Raw genomic sequence first — 20,541 nt, 5'->3', positions numbered from 1 at the left:
TCAATTTTTTTAAAGCGTTTAATTAATTTTGAAATTTTTTCAAGAATTCTAATTATATTTATCCACGTATAAAGCAATTATAACAAACTTATATTTAGATTTCTTAATAGAAATATGCTAACAGAATGAATTATTTTTGTAATATTTTAAGATTATATCATTTTTGGGTATTAAATCTCAAGTACTCAAATGATAAACTGACATGATTAATGGAGCTCACGGTTTTACTTAATTTTTATTCATCATACGAGTATAATTATAATGGTTAAGAGTTTATAGTTTGTTGTAATAAAAATAAAAATAAAATGATAATAGACCACATAATGGAATTTGAAAAAGAATAAACAAAAAGACAAGAGTGATTCAAAAAAAAAATGACACATAAGAGAAATGATAAACGAATTACAAATATATAAAGATGCAAAAAAAAAGATAGATCAAGAAGAGAGAATCAACTAAGACAAAAAAAAGATGAATGATTGATAAAATACACTTCTGTCATTCTCTACACATCAATTGGATGTGTGAATTAGAAACTAAATGAGAAATTTAAATAGAAACACTTATTTATAATTTGGTGATAATGCATTATCTAAATTGTTACAATTAAAAATACATATCTAATTTAAGATACATTAAAAATTACATGAACTATTTTATGATAATATTTCTAAAATTCAATATTAATGTTAATATTTTTATAGTAATTTTTATAAAAAAAACTATATTGTTTTTCACATTAAAATTAATTTTGCTAAAATTTATTTTAATAAATTTTTAATAACTCATAACATGATAACTTTGGCAAATTAAATCCTAATAGAAATAATGGAAACATAGTGATTTAATTTGTTTGTCATGTACAATTGAGTTTAGTTTGTACTAAATAGTGTAAAATGAATAACTTATGTCAAATTTAAAATATTTTTATTGTAATTTAAAGTAGATAATTCCTTTAGTTTATTTTAAAAAATATGCTTTTGTGTCATTATCTTATTAATTATATTAAATTATGTAAATGACATATACTTTTTTTTTTTGAAAAAAATCTATAAGTCTATATTTACTTTAACCAAAGAGGATACAAATTCTAATTAAATGATGATAAAAGTTGGTCTCCTATGAAATTTTAATAATAGATTTTATATTTAATAAATTTTAAATAAAATATAAATATAAATATAAATATATTATTTTATTCCACTTATAATTATGTAGAATATCGATTTTATTATTTTAATAAAAAATTTTACCACTTTTTAATTAAAATATAAAAACTTATAAATAAATTCTACAAAAATTTTAAAACTTTATTCCTAACATATTTGTAAGCAAATATAAAATCTTATTGTTCAAATAGATATTGTTAAAAGGTATCCATTTCAAAATAAAATGACTAAGCTAAAAATGGCAGTAGGATCAACCGTTGATGTAATCAAAGATCATGCCTCACAAAATCTAGAACTAGAATCCATGGAAGTATACATGTGTCTGAAAAGTACAGAATCAAAACCCAGTTTTATTGTTTTTAATTATAGAGCTTTTTGCTCCTCTGCGACCTTCGTCAGGTCTCAGAGAGAGAAAGGAAGTGCAGGCCAAGAGCGAAAAATAATAATAATAAATATTATAATGAAATTTTTTTTGAAAAACCTCCCAATGCTAAAATCCTATTGTATTCTATCTTAGTTCAGAGTAATGGAATCAACATCCGAGGCAACCTGGTTCACTTCCCTCGCCGAGGTTGGCCTTGATTTATGCTCTTCTTCGATCTGTAAGTGAAATTTAGATGTCCATTATTTATTATTTATATTTATATATGCCTCCAGGTTACCTTTCATATGTAATGTGTATGTGTGCACGAATCTGTGGTTTCTTTTGTGTTTTGAATCTTTAGGTTTTGCAAGTGTTCGGTGTGTTTATATATGGTTCTGGAGGATTTCTAGGGTTTTCGTTGCTGTGGATCGTCGAATCTGTGCGTTTTCATTTGTGAGAGCTGGTGTTTGGAAATTTTCTCTAGGGTTTTTTGTTTTTTTTTCCTTTTAGACGGTGAGAAAATTCTGGAAATGGAAGTAAATTCTGATTTTCAAATTTAGAAAGTTTTTTTTTTTTTCACCTTCTTGAAATGAAAATAAAAATCGAAGTTCCCGCTCAACTACGGTGTTTAGGTTGTCATTCCCCATTCTCCTTTGTTAACGTTCGCTTTACCTGAAAGTAACGGAAGTGTAGTAGGTGTGTCGTTTGTCTTTACCTTTTTTTTTTTTCCATCAATTGTCATCTTCTAGAGAGCTAACGACTTAGGGATTATTCGAATCTAATTGTAAATTTAAGTTCTCTAGAAAACCTTAAATTATTTACATCTAAACTGATTGGTCTTGTGAAAGTTTTGGATGAAGTTTTGGCTTGAGTTATTATGTTTTGTTTATGCCTAAATATGTTGAGGAACAAATTCCGTTCTGTATATTGGATGGGGTGAAAGAATGCAGCAAAGTAATACAAGGAGATTAAACCATCATATTCATTGCAGTTATTCTCTCTTGTTTTCAGGTTTGATGAAATCTTCTTTCTAGTGCTTCCTTGTGGATTTAGCTGTTCATCATGGCGGATACTAGCTCAGTTGATGTGATTTTGGAGTTTTTGCGTAAAAATCGCTTCACTAGAGCAGAAGCAGCTCTCCGCAGTGAGCTTAGTGGCCGCCCTGATTTGAATGGGTTTCTTCGGAAACTTTCTCTAGATGAAAAGGACTTGGGTAAGGTATTGGATGGAGAGAGTGGGAAGAAATCAACCAGTGAGAATCAAATCTATGGCCCTCAGAATACTAGTGAAGTTTCTAAGGAATTGATTGTGAAAGAGATAGAGTGCGGGACTGGCAGAAATGGTTCTGAAAGCAAATGGCGAAACAGTGCTTCTACTGGTGAACAAAGTAAACCTAATGACAGAACCGTATTAAGTGAGATGAGCTTTACTTTCTCTAAGGGTTCTGGAGATACTCGGCTTGATCTGCATTCATGGAATTTTAATCCCAGTAACGGTTCATCTGATCCTTATCAAAATGATGTTATTCCAAGTAACTACAACTCTTTGGATCCCCCAAAATCAGAGCAATCAAGATATTGTGCCAGTGAAATTCCTGATATTGTGAAGGCCAATGAAAAGACTGGGGAAGAGATTATATTTTCTGGTGAAAAGAGAACTTCATGGCATGGAAATACAAGCAAGTCCAATCCAGAATCCAAGCATGGCCATGCGCAGCCAAGTGAATCTAAGGAGCTTGATAAGCCGCTTAAGTCTTGTGCCACGTACTTGAAAGGAAACTTTGCAGATAATCCATGGTCAAGAAATGAAGAGCTCACAAATTCATCTTCAGACGTGTGGAAGGATTGTTCTGTTAAGACTGTTTTCCCATCCTCCAAGGGGGAAATCTCCACTAGTTACGAAATTGTTACTGCTGCTGATAAGAAAGAAGGAAAAAAGAAAGCAGACATGAATGATGTTCGGGCAGCCATTAAAGAGCAGGCAGACGAAGTTGGAAGAGCTTTATACTTCGGGAAGTGTCAAAGTAGTTATGAGCAAAACAATAACACCAGCTTGGGTTTTTCTCTTGCATCTGATAATCCGAAAGAAGAGTTACCTAGGCTGCCCCCTGTTAAGCTTAAATCTGAGGACAAATCACTCAACATTAACTGGGAGGAAAAATATGAGCGTGATGGTTCAGGTGCAAAGCTAATCAGTGCTGATAATGCCCTCCTCATCGGCTCATATTTAGATGTTCCAGTGGGACAAGAAATCAACTCTTCAGGTTATCTCAAATATAAACAATATATTCTCTCTCAAGTATAAAGCATTCTCTTCAGAATAAGAAATAATTTTAGTTTCCATGAAAGCTTTGCCTTCTAACTACTTACTATGATTGATGATTTATTTGGTTTCTCTTGAATTTTATGCATTTCTGCCAATCTGTTTTATTAATGCAATGTTAGCTACTCAATGGAGGTGACCTTCTGTTTCAAGCTAATTGGCTTCCGATATTTCTGCCATTATTTTGTTCTTTTTGGCAAGGTTTTTAGTACTTCTTGTCTTTTACCTATTTGTTGAAGGGCTTATTATCATTCATATAGAAAGTCTTTTTATTTAAAAAAAAAATCATTCGTATAGAAACTCATTTTCCATAGAATATTTTGGACCCTGACTGGGTAACAGGCTAATGGCGTAACAAGGTTTTTTGCTGAATAACTTACATTTCTCTCATGTTGACTAATTAAATGTGGGTCGTTGATAAGAGTAAGCTGAAATTTGTATGGGCCAGTTAAAGTTGTGGTGTCCTTAGTAAACTTCTAACTGTCATGCTTAACGGTTTGTTTTATGTCTTTTTCTTCATACCAGTGTTCGGTGCTGTTTTTGTAAGTAACGAAGTATTTAGATTTTTCCCGAGCCTTTTTTATCATATGATAAGTTTGTTCTCTGTTTCAGAGCATTGCCAGATGCTGTTATAATGCAACAAACTATCATCCTTCATTATTTTATTTATTTCAAAGAAAACAAAATCCTTCATTACTTGACCCCTGATGCATAAGTGATGCTCATGGATTCTAATTTTTGACACCTGGATCAATACATAAGCTTTTTTAGTGTTTTTTTTTTTAATTATGTTAATTGATGTTGATTTAAAAATGAAATCTAAATCATATGTCTTACTTCTGATGCCACTTTTTAACTATTTTCTCTTGCTAATGCTATTAACAGAAATATTTAACAATATACTTTGCATGTTTATGATATCCCTGACAAAAAGTATACATGTCTTATCATAGGCTTAAAATTTATAAACATTTTTAACTGTTTTGCTACGTCTTTGCATTGCTGAACACTTTATGCAAGCCATTGGCAATTTATATTAAAATTGATATTTTTACAGTTAGAAATTCCTTTTAGTGATTTATATAAATAACATTTCTTCTGTTCTGTCCCAGTATTTTATGGAAAACAGAAAACACCTAGTTAGCATATGTCTAGAGGAAGTTTGCTATTATCAACAATAGTCTATGCTTGTTTTGTTCAAGCCAGCTGGCTCGTTCATATTGCATTCCATGTAAATTCTCGAAGAGTTTCAACTTTCTGCTTCTTTCAATTTTCTTGGATCAATTGCTTAATTATTATGTATGATCTGAACCATAATAATTTTTTCTTTCCCGTTTGTTGCATTTTTTCTAATTATTAGTTTCTCTTGAGTTCTTTTGAATCGGTTGCTTGAATTGGACATTGCTTCATCTATGTATGAACTGGATACTTGCTAGATTTTTTGTCTTTTATGATTTTGTTGCATCTGTTCTTTTGTGTTTGATGAATATGATCTCTTGGGTTCTTTCGGATCAATTGCTGGAATGTCTGTCTAATCTGGAACCTTGTCAATTTTTTTCATGTTGAATCTTTTGTTGGTACTATTTTCTATTTTGTGAATGAATTCTCCTCTGAATTCTGCAGATTACCTTTTAATTCATATTTTGATAGTACAGGTGGGAAAAAAAATGCAGGAGGCAGCTGGCTATCTGTCAGTCAGGGAATTGCAGAAGATACATCTGATTTGGTTTCTGGGTTTGCTACTGTTGGTGATGGATTAAGTGAGTCTGTTGACTATCCAAACGAGTGTTGGGACTCTGATGAATACGATGACGATGATGATGTTGGATATATGAGACAACCAATTGAGGATGAGGCCTGGTTTCTTGCTCATGAAATTGATTACCCCAGTGACAATGAGAAGGGTACCGTGCAAGGAAGTGTCCCAGACCTGCAGGAAAGAGGTCCAACAAAAGGTGAGGACGATGATCAATCTTTTGCTGAAGAGGATTCTTACTTCTCAGGTGAGCAATATTTTCAGGGAAAAAATGTCCAACCAGTTACAGCCTCAGACGATCCTATAGGGCTTTCAATGACCGAAATGTATGGGAGGACTGATGATCATGATTTAATTGCTCAATATGATGGACAATTGATGGACGAAGAAGAGCTGAATTTGATGCGTGCTGAACCTGTATGGCAGGGATTTGTCACTCAGACAAATGAACTCGTTATGTTGGGGGATGATAAAGTTTTGAATGATAGTGGCAGACATCGCTTGGATGATATTTGCTTGGATGATGATCAGCATGGTTCAGTTAGGTCGATTGGTGTAGGGATCAACAGTGATGTGGCTGACATTGGAAGTGAGGTACGTGAAAGTTTGATTGGAGGCAGCAGTGAAGGTGATGTAGAGTATTTTCATGATCATGATCTTTCAATTGGTGGATCCAGGCACTCTCATCTTGAGTCAGACAAGAAACTTATTGATAGGTTAAACAAGGATAAAAAGAAAAGTAACAAACATGAACTTGGCAAATACATTGTTAGCGATAAAGGTGTTAGCACACAGGTGAAAAGTCCTATAGATGGGGGTTTTTCATTTCCCCCGCCATTAGGGGAAGGGCAGTTGATGCAGGTGGGATCTAGTAAATCTTTATTGACAACCAACTGCATTGCTGTTGTTGCTGAAGAAACTGATGAATGTTTAAATGCTCTGATGGGAACTGATGACATGCTTGCCATGTGGAGGCGGAAAAGCAGTGATTCTTCCACCGTCAAAAGTTTTAGGGATGAAAATAATGTCAATGCTGTCCGATCTGCAAATTCGAGTCCCTCAACACTCTCCAATTATGGTTATGGTGAAAGAGAGATTGGCAAGAAACTAGAAGATGGGAAAATTGGTGGTGCAAGGGAAGAAGATCCTGGAGCATCCCTTGAGGATGAAGAGGCAGCTGCTGTTCAAGAACAAGTAAGGCAAATCAAGGCACAAGAGGAGGAGTTTGAGACCTTCAACCTGAAGATCGTGCATAGAAAAAACAGGCATGTTTCTGTGAGACAACTCAAATTATCGATTGCTTCATCTTGTTATATTTATTAGTCAACATTCATATTTTTCTCCCTTTACCTTTCTGGGACAAATAGAGGTGGGAACTTGCTAGTCGAATGGGCTCATTATTCTTGATCTTGGTAACCAGTAGCATTGTCCTCTTGATTAATCAAATGTTAGAAGCTGTTACTGCCAAGATAGGTTCTGGTATTAATGACCTTCTCATTTCTTGTCTCTAGATTTAAATTGATGACATCATGAACCTTCTCTCTAGGTCTCATCTTACCTGAAGATATATTAGGAGATTCCTTGGATAGGTGTAAGCACATTGTGAACTTTCTTTATTACCATTCCATTATCAACGATGCCTTTTCATCTTCTACTAATAGTAAAGAGAGTTATGAGCCTATGACTAAAACTCATGTGATAGCTCGATTAAAGGGGAATGCCAACCAGCTGAGCTAACTGCTGTTGACATTACACCTTTCTTTTTTACTTCACTTTTTTGTTAGCTTCCATCAAAACAAGTTTGGTTGGCTGGATAACATTCTGAGATTTAACTAAGCAATTACAAGAAAAGAATAAAAAAAGCTGCTTTCCTACATTGTATTCCAGTGTAGAAAAGACATGCATTAGTTGCTATTTTTGATTATATTTTTAAGCCAAAGTAAAACGTCTGAAGAGAATTAAATACCTTCTATGCAGATAATTCTGTTGCATTGAAGTGTAGATGCAGGAAAAGGGGGGGGGGGTGTAAAAATTTGATTTCTCGGGTGAGAATCCCCGGGCTTTCTTTTCCTTTCTCGCTGTAGGACCAGAAGGCTTGCGGATTCGGCTCTTGCACTTCTTAATCTCTCTTCGGTGATCTCTGGCACTATCATGGAAGAAATTTAGACCTGGGACTTTATTGTGGCTCCTAAGTCCAAGAGGAAGATCATTGCCCTCATTTTTTTTTCCTATATTTTGGGTTGTTTTGGAAGGAGAGAAATAGGAGAAGTAATATTGGGAATAAGAACATTTCAATGGCAGAGGATAACATCAAAGGAAATAGGTAAATTGTGGCTGTGGAAATCCTTGAATAGCTGTCTACTGTTTGTATGACGTACAAAATAGGAAATAGGTGAATTGGGACTTGAAGATTTTAAATATTTTGCTCGAAGGCAAAACCGACCATGAATGCGAATGATATTGAATCTTTTAAATACTTTTTTTTTGGTGAACGATCTTTTAGGTACTTTTTCTCTTAAAGATTGTAGATGTTTATTTAACTTGGTGCCATTGATACCTGTTTAATGAATGCATTTCTTCTCTAAAATATTGCTTTTCTTCTAATAATGAAAAGGCAACTAAAAACTGTAAATGTAATCATAGAAGTATTGAAAATGTACAAGAATTTAGGGAGAGAACACAACTTCCATTGACAATGTGCCAAGTGGGTGCCAATAAAAGTTTCACGACAAGAAGCTTGTCAAATTGTCCATAACACCCCCTAGTTTTTTTAATATATTTCCTCCGTTTCTTTTGAAGAAAAATCCCTAGTTCCTATTTGCAAGAGAGTGGATACTTTAAACAAAAATAAAGGGTCTGGGACCTAGTTTCTTTAAATCTATGAAATGGAAAACAAATGCCCTCAAAAGCCTTTATTTTCCTTTCCTTAAAAATAATCCAAAGAATGGCCCAAGGAATGAGCAAAATAAATCGTTAGCCAGCCAATAAGGAAATCTATAAGTTAAGCTAGTGGGATTTGGGCACCAAATGGACCAGTAAAATTAAGCAACTAAAAAAAAGTATAATTTCAAAGGATCAATGTGAATTTTGTTTTTTGAGAGAAAAAAGTGTAAGTAGTATATTTAGTGAAGGCACTAAGGGTGCCACTCATATGCAAAACATTTACAAGTAGTCAGTGAGGATATCTACGATGGCCCCAAAATCCTCTAAGCTATAAATGTCATGTCCCAAAGCCATGGAACCAACATAATGTAGTCATTGTCTCTAAATTTGACAAGAATTTCTTCTTTGCCCTCAAAAGCCCTATTATTACTCTCTTTTTAAGTGACCCACATGATATACAAGGGTATGAGGCGAGGCATGCCTTTATCCTTACACATCCCTTCCCATGCTAAATTCTCATTTCTCACCAACCCAGCCATAACCCAATTAATACCCAAAAACTATACACAGAAGTCCAGAGACTGTAGGTGAACGGGCACCAGAGCATGATGTGGTTGCTGGATTCAGCATCATCTTTACACAAGAAGCATCTGTTGACCATGATTTTTCCTCTTTTCATCAAGTTATCTATAGTCAGAATACGTTCATTTACCACTTCCCAAGCAAAGAAAGAAATCCAGGTTGCTGCTTTAATACCCAAAAACTATACACAGAAGTCCAGAGACTGTAGGTGAACGGGCACCAGAGCATGATGTGGTTGCTGGATTCGGGATCATCTTTACACAAGAAGCATCTGTTGATCATGATTTTTCCTCTTTTCATCAAGTTATCTATAGTCAGAATACGTTCATTTACCACTTCCCAAGCAAAGAAAGAAATCCGGGTTGGTGCTTTAGACTTCCACACAATTTTAGTAGGGAAAGCAATCTGTACAAACTCCTTGAAGCCCATCAGATGGTTGTAAAGAGAACTAATTGAGAACTTCCCGTTTTTCATTAGATCCCAAAAGAGCTGGTCAGGGCTATTAGTGAGGTGGACGGTGGCGACAAGCTGTAGAAGCTCAACATATTCGTTAATTTCTCAGTCTTAAAGGTTCCTTGAGGTTTTCACTGACCATGTATTGTTGTTGAAAGCATCAGTGACATACATATGCTTGTTTTGGGCTATAGCAAAGATTTTAGGGAACCTGGACTCAAAACTAGCATTACCACAGCAAACATCATACCAGAAATAAATTTTATTGCCTCTGCCAACCTTCCATTTAGTACAGTCAAGAACAGTTTTCTGCATCTGCACGATGCTCTTCCGAAGGATCAATGTGAAATAAGTGGTAGGATGCTACCTCAACGTAAGAAAGAAAGTAAAACACAAAGGTACAATCAAAAGAACTTAATGAAAATGATAGAAGGTTCTTCCAGTAGCCCTTCCATTCCTTTCAAAATAATCTGGAAATGGCCAGAGCAATCAGCGAAATAAATGTCTTTCTATTCCGGCCTTAGATCCATCAACTGTCATGTTCATTGTCTCCTTAGTACTCAAACATGAAAGCACCCACAGAATGATGTAATACTGCCCCAAACTGCTTCCCAAGCAAAAGAAAAGCAGTACATGGGAGGGCCTTCCTCTTTGAAACTTGCTTTTAAGGGGAATCAGAAAGAATCCGGTTGGTTATAATGGGCTGGTTTAGTGTGACTAAGCACTTAAAACATCGTCTCTGCTGAACTACAACCAGGCCTGATAATCTGAATTAAAATAAAATCTCCTGGCAGACAGAACTCGGTAGAAGCCTGACATGCCCTTCTATTCCAATAATCTTATTTATACAGTAATATTTAATATACTTTGTTTGGAATAAACATTTAACAATATTTATATGCATGTTGATTGATTAGCTAAAAAGCCCTAGGAATGAAGGTAACTATATTTTGTTTCTTTGTTTTGTTTAAATGGTTTGTGCTGAGCAGATCTTTTTTTTTCTTTTGAGAGAGAGATAAAATTTGTATTAACAGTGCAACAAGGGGATGCCATTTATGTAGAAAAGACAACTTTATGAAATTTCCCAAAGAGAGGATGACCTGTCAAAGAGGTACATATCATTTGGAACTGTTGATCTTTGAGACTAACAAAATTAGATATGATAATGAGCTTCTTTTACACTTCTACCTGCAATCCTTTGTATACCTACTCATAACCTATTTGATACCCACGAGATTTAAAACCGAGTCTCAAGGCCTTCTCCCCTGTGAACACCATAAAAGAAGATGTTTATGGATTCGTTATCTTATAGGCACGTCAAGCACCTGGTGGTAATAATGCAGCTCCTCCTCGTAAGGTAGTTTATTATGATGTAGGAGGCAAGCTCCAGACAGCGTGACATACATTCCTCCCCGATATTCTTCTAATGTGCAAAATGGTGTACTGTCTTCTTGGATATCAACCAATTAATACCCAATAAAGAGAAAAGTATCTATATTTTTATTTGTGGCTGCACAATTGAGCAAAGATGATATAACTTTGATTAGAGTTAGATGATTTAACCGATCTTTGTAATTAAGATTACAGAAAGGTCAAGTTTTGTAGGAAGTTTAGCACACCCATACCTAATATTGAAGCCAGGATATCTCTATGCTAGTGACGGCCATCTTCCAAGTAACTTTTGCTCTTAATAAAGAAAGTTAAGGAAGTTGCAATGAAATGCGATTCCAACCATCTGTTACTTGGAAAATTGTTGGAATCTAATGTCAATTTCCTTCAGCTTTTGCATGTTCTCTGAAACCTTTGCATGTCATCTACAACCTTTGCATGTTTCTTTCTTCCAATAAACACATATCTGAAACGAGTCCTATAGACAATCATTCTTTGGGATGCAATCTATGTCTTTCTGTGTCTATATTTTTCAAAGTTAAATGTCCTTGATAAGTTTCTGCCACTTAGAGGAAAATAGGTGGCAGAACACTGTTTTTGCCATTTCTATTGGCAACGGGGCAGGGGGAACTCACTCTATTTTTTTGTGAAGCAATACCCCAAAGTATCTTATATTCCTCATGTTGCATTTATTTTTCTTTTGCCTCTTAATTCATGGGAAGGATCAGTGATTATGACCCATAATCTCTGGAAAGTCTTATGTCTTTTATATTGCATATCTTGCTGAATTGAAATTGCACAGTGAGTATTTCAGGTAGACATGGGCATGTTTGGAGGTGTTTGGTGACACCTAGTGTTTAATACATTTAACAATTTTGACACTTCACATATTTTTATCCATGATGCATGTTTATCCTAGTGCTTCTCTTTAGTTGTTTTATGCTCAGAGGGCAAGAATTTCAAATTTCTTTTTGTTCATTACAACTAGTGATATAGTTTGGTTTAAGGCTGGCATCCCACTGGATTTGGAAACTATTTCTCGAGCTCAGCTGTTGCCTTTTGGCCTGACTTTTTGTTTATTTCTCAGAACTGGCTTTGAGGAGGACAAGAACTTCCATGTGGTTTTAAATTCTGTCATAGCTGGGCGCTATCATGTTACTGAGTATCTTGGATCAGCTGCCTTTAGCAAAGCTATACAAGCGCATGACCTACACACAGGCATGGATGTTTGCGTGAAAATTATTAAGAACAACAAGGATTTCTTTGACCAGAGTCTCGATGAGATAAAGCTTCTCAAGTATGTCAACAAGCATGATCCTGCTGATAAGTATCACATTCTCCGATTGTACGATTACTTTTATTACCGAGTAAGTGGATGATACCTTGACCTTGACTCTGAGTCAGTTAATGTTTCTAATTCTACATTGATTCCACGTTGGTTATTTGTTCTATCCTGTCTGATTTTGCATTGTCTTCTTTCTGATAAAATTAGGTGAGAGGTTTTTACGCTTGCAGTAATATCCATTCCTACCTGTTTTGTAGTTCTGCAGGCTTCCAACATTCCACTTCTCATCTTTTTCCTCACTGCTTCAATTTCTTCTCAAGTTTGGAGTTTAGGTCTTCTTGGAAAGGCCCTGTAGCATTGACTTTCGGAATAAAGTAAATTGATTGTTGTGTTATTTTTATTTACTAAATGAAGGTATATCTTGGCATTTCACTGGAAACGTCCCACAACTGTGTTTAACATGTTTCACTGAGGATCCCATTATTCTAATTTTTGACATCTGATATGATATCCTCAAATAATTATGAGCAATGAAATTCCCATTCAAGACAGTTATATAAAGATGATCTTCTTCAATACTCAATGGACACCAGTTTCCTAGTTTATGAGATTCTTCTAAAGTGTTACATAGTCCTCAATATGGCCTAAAAATAAAAGGGTCTTCACTTACCAAATGCCGATGTGGGATATGGAAACACTTTAATATCTTGAAAACCACTGTCCACAACTAATTTCTTCCTGTTTTTCCTAGTTCTAACATTTTCCAATAAATAAAAAAAAAAAGAGAGGAGGTGATAACCATGTAAAGAGGTTGTAGGCAAGAGAACTCTGAAGCCAAAACAAAATGGAGGAAGCAAAAGTGAAAACAAAACTTATGCCTAATATAAGAAAATGAAAAAGAAGTTTCTCTAGACAGCAGAGGTATGGTATATTAGGCATACAAGGAATAGTGATGAGTTCCCAAGGAATTGTTATTGGGAAGGTTTGTGAAAAGTGGCGAGTTCCATATTGTTATTTTGAAGATTTGCATCAAAGTTAACAGTTTGACTTTGCCTTCTGTTGATACCCTGTATTAGCTGAACTGGCAATGGTATCTGATATGCCATACCTCTACTGATTGTTGTTCTGTAATTGGCTTTTCTGAAGTACTTGATGCTTCAGAAGCAGTTTGTTTTTTCTTTATTTCACGAGCATGCTAGTGACATATATAAGATTATCATTGTGCAATATAGCTTACCCTGGAGGTCCTTGTCTCTTTGAAGGTGTCTCTTTCGCAATCTTCTATACTCTCTTGTACGGGGATGGCACCCGCTTGATGTGTTGTTTATAATATTATATTTTTCTTAAAAAAAAAGTGGTGGTCTTGTGATTCTTTATGAAGGTTACATTATTAGTTTGCAGATTCTGTGCATTATTTTTTTGCAAATTTGGAACACGTAACGGATAGCTTATAACTGACTTCTTTACTTGGCAGGAACATTTGTTAATAGTATGTGAACTTCTGAAGGCAAATTTGTATGAGTTTCATAAATTCAATAGAGAATCAGGGGGAGAGGTTTATTTCACAATGCCAAGATTGCAGGTTTGTATGCTAATCACACTTGTTGTGCATGCATTTTTTCTTTAATCTCGATAGATTCTAATTTTACCCTTTTAATTGTCCTGTCCAGTCAATCACTATCCAGTGCTTGGAGGCACTCCAATTTTTGCATGGCCTTGGCCTCATACATTGTGATCTCAAACCTGAAAATATATTAGTCAAAAGCTATAGTAGATGTGAAGTCAAGGTCATTGATCTGGGGAGTAGCTGTTTTGAGACAGATCATCTGTGCTCCTATGTGCAATCCAGGTCCTACCGCGCCCCAGAGGTTATTGTGGGACTTCCATATGATAAGAAGATAGACGTTTGGTCACTGGGCTGTATCTTGGCAGAGCTCTGTACTGGGAATGTAAGTTGTATCTTTCCATGTTATTTACTATTTATTTCTTTACATCTTAAGCATGATTGTTAACATGAAAGAGGTGATTCTTCAATTTATTCATCTCTTAGGAAATGTTAGAAGTTCTTTTTGTTTATTAAAAAGACTCTTCTAATTTTGAAGGAATCTTGGAGGCAAGATGTTAGAGATCAAGGGAAGTATTGGGGTTTAATTTCAGACCAAATATTCATAAACTTCCTAATTGAATTAATATGTTTGTTACCTATTATTAGATTCTATACCTTGTCTTACTGAGCCTTATCTATCATTTATTACCCATCAACCACATGTAGATAGTGGGATTGTTGGGACTTAGGATCCTGAAAGGGTTAGATGTTTAGGACCTTCCATGGGTTTAACTCTGGAGACAAGGGGAGTCTTGGGTGCTATCTTACACAGAACATAACTATTTATGAAGTTCCCTTGCAGCTTCATCTATAAGATTCACCACTGAGTCATGTCACTAGGTTGAATTAGTTTTACTTGGGATGATCTGCTATCATATATTTAATGAGATACTTTGATTTATCTTTCTGTTGTGACACATATTAGGTAAATTTTTTTGATAAACCTAGCGGATACATGACCTTGGCGGAGAGAAGGGCAGGATATGTATTTTGTTTCTTCCTGTGTCCACGATCCTGACTTGTCCTTGTCATGAGGAATTTGATATCCGTTCTTTTACTTCATCATGGCATTGAATAAGATGTACATGGATTTGGAGGAAAGAAGGTTTAATACTTGAAGCAATTGTTCTCTCTTTTCAGCCAGTTATCCAAATGTTTTCGTACTTACCTACATGTTTGCATTATATAGTCTTGTATCACTTTAGAAAGTTGCCTGTAATCAAGATCCTAAGAGCTTCATCTCATAATTGATATATTATACTTTGTAAAGAAGTTGAGGATACCGAACATGAGAATGCCTCATCGAATAAGGTATAAAAGTTTTTGTGGATGAGTCTTCCAACAGATCAAAAATTGTAAAAGTTAATAAGATTTAAAGGGTGAACCTCATTTTGTCTTCGTTTATGGAGGATTCATTTATGTGGAAATAAGATTGGTTGAGAATGGACATGGACTTGTTCTGTAAATAAGTCGGGAATTATATTTATTAATATTCTACAATTTACTGTAATGGGATAGATCATATTAGATCTTTAATAGCTTTAGTATTTCATGTAGAGTTTTGAGTTCTAAGTTTTCTATTATGAATTCTGTAGTCATAGTTAGATTATATTTTGTATTAGAACATTATGAGTACCTTTGTAATCTCACTTTTGAGATCAGCTTTTTATTGAATAATTATCATGGGAGTTTTCTCAATGTCTTAGTCCTGTGAGATTGGGTCTTAAGTGTGATACTTAAGGAACCACCTTAAGTGCAGTCTTTAAGGGATCCCAGGTGTGACTTCAGTTTTATAACCAATTGAGAAGTTTTGAACTTATCCCGAATCCCCACATAGGCAGATTAATCATAATTTGTCTTACATCAACTTATGCTAAAGAAAAAAAGAAAAATCTCCAAAATATGAAGTTCAGTAATATTATCAATATGAAGTCCATCTACGGATCTACTTGCACCTTTCCCGTCCTCGTCGTTCCTAGTCTAATTTTTCATGGGAATAAGTCTAGAATATTAATGCATCATGTGAAATTTTCTCAGCACGGAAAGATGTGGTAGGGCAGATTTTTGCTGTTGACAATCTTCTGAAGAGAGGGAAATTTTCAGGTAATAGATGGTATCTGAGTAAAGGACAGCTGAGGCTATGATCATTTACTTTTTTGCTGCCCTCTTTTATTGCCTTTGGTGCATGGCTCTTGGCTTTCTCAACTTGATTGGGTTGTTGTTTTGTTCAAGATGAGTAATGGGCTTGGTAAGAGAACTCAAGTGATAAGAGGAAGAAGTTTTTTTCATTTTAGACAGTTAGGCTCTTGGCTCTAGAAGTTGTGTCTTTCTTTTAATGGTTGGAAGGCTTTACAGATATTTTGATTGAGTTATAGATTTTCTCTTTTTACATGAGTGCTACCACCTTGGTGTCCTGTTTATAATATTTCATATTGTTGTGGTGTGTAAACCTCATAACGCACTTCCATGTGAAACAGAAAAGGGGGGTGGGATCCAGGGTGTTTTCTTGATCTAAGTTATCCTCGGAGAGGTTGGATTTGTGGTGATTGAGCGGAAAAGGTTTCAAAGTGGATTTAGCTTAGCTCAGGGAATTGTACAGACTCCACTAGTGGTGGTTTTGTAGATCCTGCGAGAGTTGGGGACATGTAATGTGATAGGAGTAAAGTTAGGGAGATAGATCTGGGGATGTCAGCTCGTATCATCATATCCTAGATCAAGGGAGAGCAACATGGGTGTTGACGTTTGTGCTGACTACTTCATAGAGTGGTTGGTATATGCAACATGTGGAGGATAGGCAAGCTGTTCACCAAGCTAGTGGTTGGTATAATCACATCCCAATAACTCTTCGAATGGAACTGGTTATAAGGTCGGATATGCGAGCACCAAGCTGTGGCAAGGTTGGTGCTATCTTTTAGTTGGAGGGTCTACTCCTAAAGGCACAAGCATATGCAAAGTAGTCCTGCCACTATTCTCTTTTTAAGTCAGCTAGATCCCCATGGGGTAGGGATCAAGGCAGGGATCAGGGCAGGGATCAGGTTGACATTTCCCAATGAACAAGTTTGTGTTGACAGTTGAAGATCTTGCTGATGCATGGGGTTGGGCTTAGCAACCTACCTCGTATTTTCCTTCAAAAAATATTTAGTAATCATCAGGAACTAAAAAACCATGACATATGCCCTGGAGCTGGTGGAAACAATAAAACGATTGAATCAGTTTCTTGAAGTTATGTTTAGCAAACAATTAAGTTCTTAATATTTCATAGACTACAAAATCCATTGTTATTCCTTTGGCATCACTATTTTCAATAGGTTTCTAAGAGTACTTGTTGATTTGAACTATTATTTTGTTTGTCACATGCAGGGTGCAAAAAATGTTCATCTTTTAAGTTATTTGTGTGGTTGGTTTGTGATAAGTCTCTATCAAATATTTGGTATTGATTTGTTCATTTACAACTTTGCCTTGGTGTAGGTTCTGTTTCAAAATGATTCGCCTGCAACATTGCTTGCAAGGGTTATTGGGATTATAGGTCCCATTGATCAAGGAATGCTTGCCAAAGGTCGGGATACATACAAATACTTCACCAAAAATCATATGCTTTATGAACGGAATCAGGTAAGTCTTAACTATCCCCCTTTCTTTTCTCTTCAGAAAAGAACACTAGCCAATCTACTCTTTCTTTTCTTCTCCACCCAAGATAACAAAAAAGGGAAGAAAAGGCTGAAAAAGGTAGCGTATTTTTCTCACGAAATAGATATATTGTCTTTTTCTGAACATGTGTTTGGAGTGATAGATCCCACCCGGTACCTTGGAGAGGCAAACAACTTTCTCCCACCTTATCCGTAGGAAAAGTTTTCGTCCCACCACTTGCCCTAATTTTATTTAATTATTAAAATTATTTTGAACAACTTAGATATAAAAGTATAAAGTTAACAAAATACCAACGAGTACTAAACATGAAAGATATATATATATATATATAAATTGTATTTAAAGTAATACGAGAAAATAAGTATGATAATTGACATTAAAAGTGTGAAAAAAATATGAAAAGTATTCAGCGGACAGATATGGCTGTGCTCCCATACTCGCCACATCACTCTGACTGGCTAAAAAGATTCTTTTTCATTTCTGTTTCCACGATTTGAATATTTTTGTCCATTTATCCATCTATATTTCCACCAATCGCCACACCTTTCTGATTGGCCAAAAAGATTTCTGAGTGAGAAGAAGAGGTAACCGAGTTATGCAAGCAATTGCCACTACTGACCTGAATGATTGTAGATTTTACGATAAAGGGATAATTTATTCTTTCATTGGGCTCAATTGACTCTACTGTCAAATTATTATTGATCTGATATACTTTAGTGTGAGATAGTGGGACAAATTATTTAGTGCAAATAATAAAAAGAAACCGTGCTAATCAATTCACTTTGATCTAAGTACTAGTTTAATTGAATTAAACTTTGTAGCTTGGTTTCTAAAATTCCAAAACCATACCAAATTAAAGTACATACTATATTAATAAATATCTGTAATACATAATAAAGATGCTATATTTTAGATAGTTACAGTGTATAAATTTTATATTATAATATTTTTTATGTTCATAATAATAATTTTGTTTAGAAGTAAAATTTAATATACTAAAAAGGAAAAGATAAGTAGGTAAGATTTATGATTCTTTATTATTACCCAAAACATTTGAGCTCAAACTTGGACCAAGGCTAATCTCAGTGGATAGTTTTTGGTTTATATTCAAATTTAATTATGTTTTTCTTTCAAAAACTTTAGTTCATTTGGGTTTCTAACTTTAAAATAGAAAATCTTTAGTTTGATTTAGATATAGGGAAAAATATAGTTTAAGATGCCTGGGTTTTACCTTATTCAAATTCAAGTACTGTTAATTTCTTTTTGAATATTCAATCCGTATAATTTGATCGTTGTCATTTTTGTGCAATTATTAGTTTTTTTAAAGTTTGGATGCACAGATTTCCTCTAAAAAACGATGTTTAGTTGTTGGAAACAGTTACTGTTTTCTGAACCATTCTCTTTAAAAATAATGGACCAGGAAATGCATTTGGGTGGTAATAGAGAATTGTTTCTGAAAATGAAATTGCTATAGGACTTGAAAACAAAAAAAAAAAAAAAAAAAAAAAGAGATAAGGTCTCTGTCTTTTTTCATGGGCCCCCTAGGACTTGTAAACTTTGAAACTCCAGCCTCTTGGCAATGAAGGGGGGAAATGACCAACTCACCTTTGGTGAATTGGTAAAGAGGGGCTTTGTTGGGTACATGGAAACATTTTCTAGTTATATTTTTTAAAATTAATATGTATTTCATTCATAAAACCATGTTAATTAGTTAACATGGAAGAAAATGATTGTCAAAATAATAATGAGCTGGAAATTTTAGCATTTCTTAGAAAACTATTTTGTTTGTATCTTGATTATTCCTCGATATATGTAACTTGTATATATTTTTATGAATAAAATATGCATTAGTGCATATGAATTTAGAAAATGAAAACTAGAAAAAACTTTCATGTTTTTTATTTTTAGAAAACAATTTTTCTTTTCTTAACTACCAAATATGTTTCTCAAAAATTGTTTTCAATTTCATTTTTAAAAAATGAAAACTAATTTTTATTTTGGTTTCTTGAAAATGAAAAACTGGTAAATGTTTTCACGAACTGAACACAAACAATTCTAATATAAAATTACCCAAAGCCAACTCACATGCATTAAATTATTGATAAAAATCTCAAGGTTTACATTAGAATAACTTCATAGGATAAAATTATAATCTCCTTTAGACTTATTCTTTTAACTGAATGAAACCGAGTTGATTTTGCTAGTGATGTTTCAGCAGAATCGGATCTATTATTCAAGATCTGAGGTTTCAGCTCCTTTTCTTTTTTTCTGCCCCTTTGTGGTAGAGAACTCTGTAGGTTGTATTTTTTTTATAACGTGCTGATATCTTTCAAATGTCATATTATCATTAATATATCTTTTTTAATTTTAAAAAAGTTAATTTAACTGCTGTTTTTGGCACTCATATTAAAGCTGTCTTCGAATTATTTTATCTATCCTTCAGGAAACTAACAGACTGGAATATCTAATACCCAAAAAGACTTCCCTGAGGCACCGATTGCCAATGGGAGATCAGGGCTTCATTGATTTTGTTGCTCATTTGCTTGAAGTCAATCCAAAGAAGCGTCCCTCTGCATCCGAGGCTCTGAAGCACCCTTGGCTGTCGTATCCATATGAACCGATATCAGCTTGATCTGGAACAGGTGGTTGGTCTGGTATTGGATTGAAGTTTGGGATCCTAATGAGGGAAGGAGCCGCACATGATTACTGACTGAGATTTGTTATCTATTTAAGGTTGGATTTGAAGCTGGTTTGCTCCATAAGCCTGCAGAATGCATTGAAAGGTATGTGCGATTTCTGCTGGTATATCTGTCTTTCTGTCCCCTTACTAAGTTGTATTTCATTTAATTATTATGATCAAGAATGTAATTTTGCACGCAGTGTTGTTAGGATTGTCCTTCGTCACTGTGTTTAATGCGGTGAAAAAGGAATCTGAAATCCTGTTGTACATGATGTGTTATTCATTTAGGTATTTAGTAATAGCTTGTGAAATAGCTCCCTATCCAATTTTGATTGGCTTGTGACACGCAATTGTTGCGGTGTATCAAGTTTGGTGCAAGCCTAATGTTCAGGTTATTTTCTTCA

General features: G+C 34.6%; 1 protein-coding gene across 3 annotated transcripts; it reads left to right on the top strand.

Moving 5' to 3' along the window:
- The first annotated feature begins 1,558 nt into the window (after positions 1 to 1,558).
- LOC110822067 (uncharacterized) lies at positions 1,559 to 20,541 on the top strand. 3 transcript variants are annotated; one of them, XM_088207590.1, is made up of 9 exons: positions 1,561 to 1,771; positions 2,545 to 3,796; positions 5,511 to 6,876; positions 12,006 to 12,285; positions 13,678 to 13,785; positions 13,874 to 14,152; positions 17,278 to 17,421; positions 19,901 to 20,099; positions 20,191 to 20,541. In XM_088207590.1, the coding sequence occupies exons 2-8, from the start codon at positions 2,596 to 2,598 to the stop codon at positions 20,087 to 20,089; spliced, it is 3,567 nt and encodes a 1,188-aa protein (XP_088063716.1). In that variant the 5' UTR covers positions 1,561 to 1,771; positions 2,545 to 2,595; the 3' UTR covers positions 20,090 to 20,099; positions 20,191 to 20,541. The 3 variants fall into 3 exon arrangements, with proteins under 3 accessions (XP_088063717.1, XP_088063716.1, XP_088063715.1); XM_088207589.1 differs by having other exon boundaries at positions 19,901 to 20,541; XM_088207591.1 differs by lacking the exons at positions 13,874 to 14,152; positions 17,278 to 17,421; positions 19,901 to 20,099; positions 20,191 to 20,541 and adding an exon at positions 12,461 to 12,577 and having other exon boundaries at positions 1,559 to 1,771.

Source organism: Carica papaya, chromosome 7 (genome assembly GCF_054855325.1).
Source record: "Carica papaya isolate Zhongbai chromosome 7, ASM5485532v1, whole genome shotgun sequence".
NCBI lineage: Eukaryota > Viridiplantae > Streptophyta > Magnoliopsida > Brassicales > Caricaceae > Carica > Carica papaya.
This window is presented reverse-complemented; position numbering and strand designations above follow the sequence as displayed.

Excerpts from the sequence above, each read along its gene's own strand:
- LOC110822067 (XM_088207590.1), top strand. The coding sequence starts at position 2,596 with ATGGCGGATACTAGCTCAGTTGATGTGATTTTGGAGTTTTTGCGTAAA. Across the intron at positions 12,286-13,677 it reads ACGATTACTTTTATTACCGA|GAACATTTGTTAATAGTATG; the intron begins GTAAGTGGATGA and ends TTTACTTGGCAG. Across the intron at positions 13,786-13,873 it reads TCACAATGCCAAGATTGCAG|TCAATCACTATCCAGTGCTT; the intron begins GTTTGTATGCTA and ends TGTCCTGTCCAG.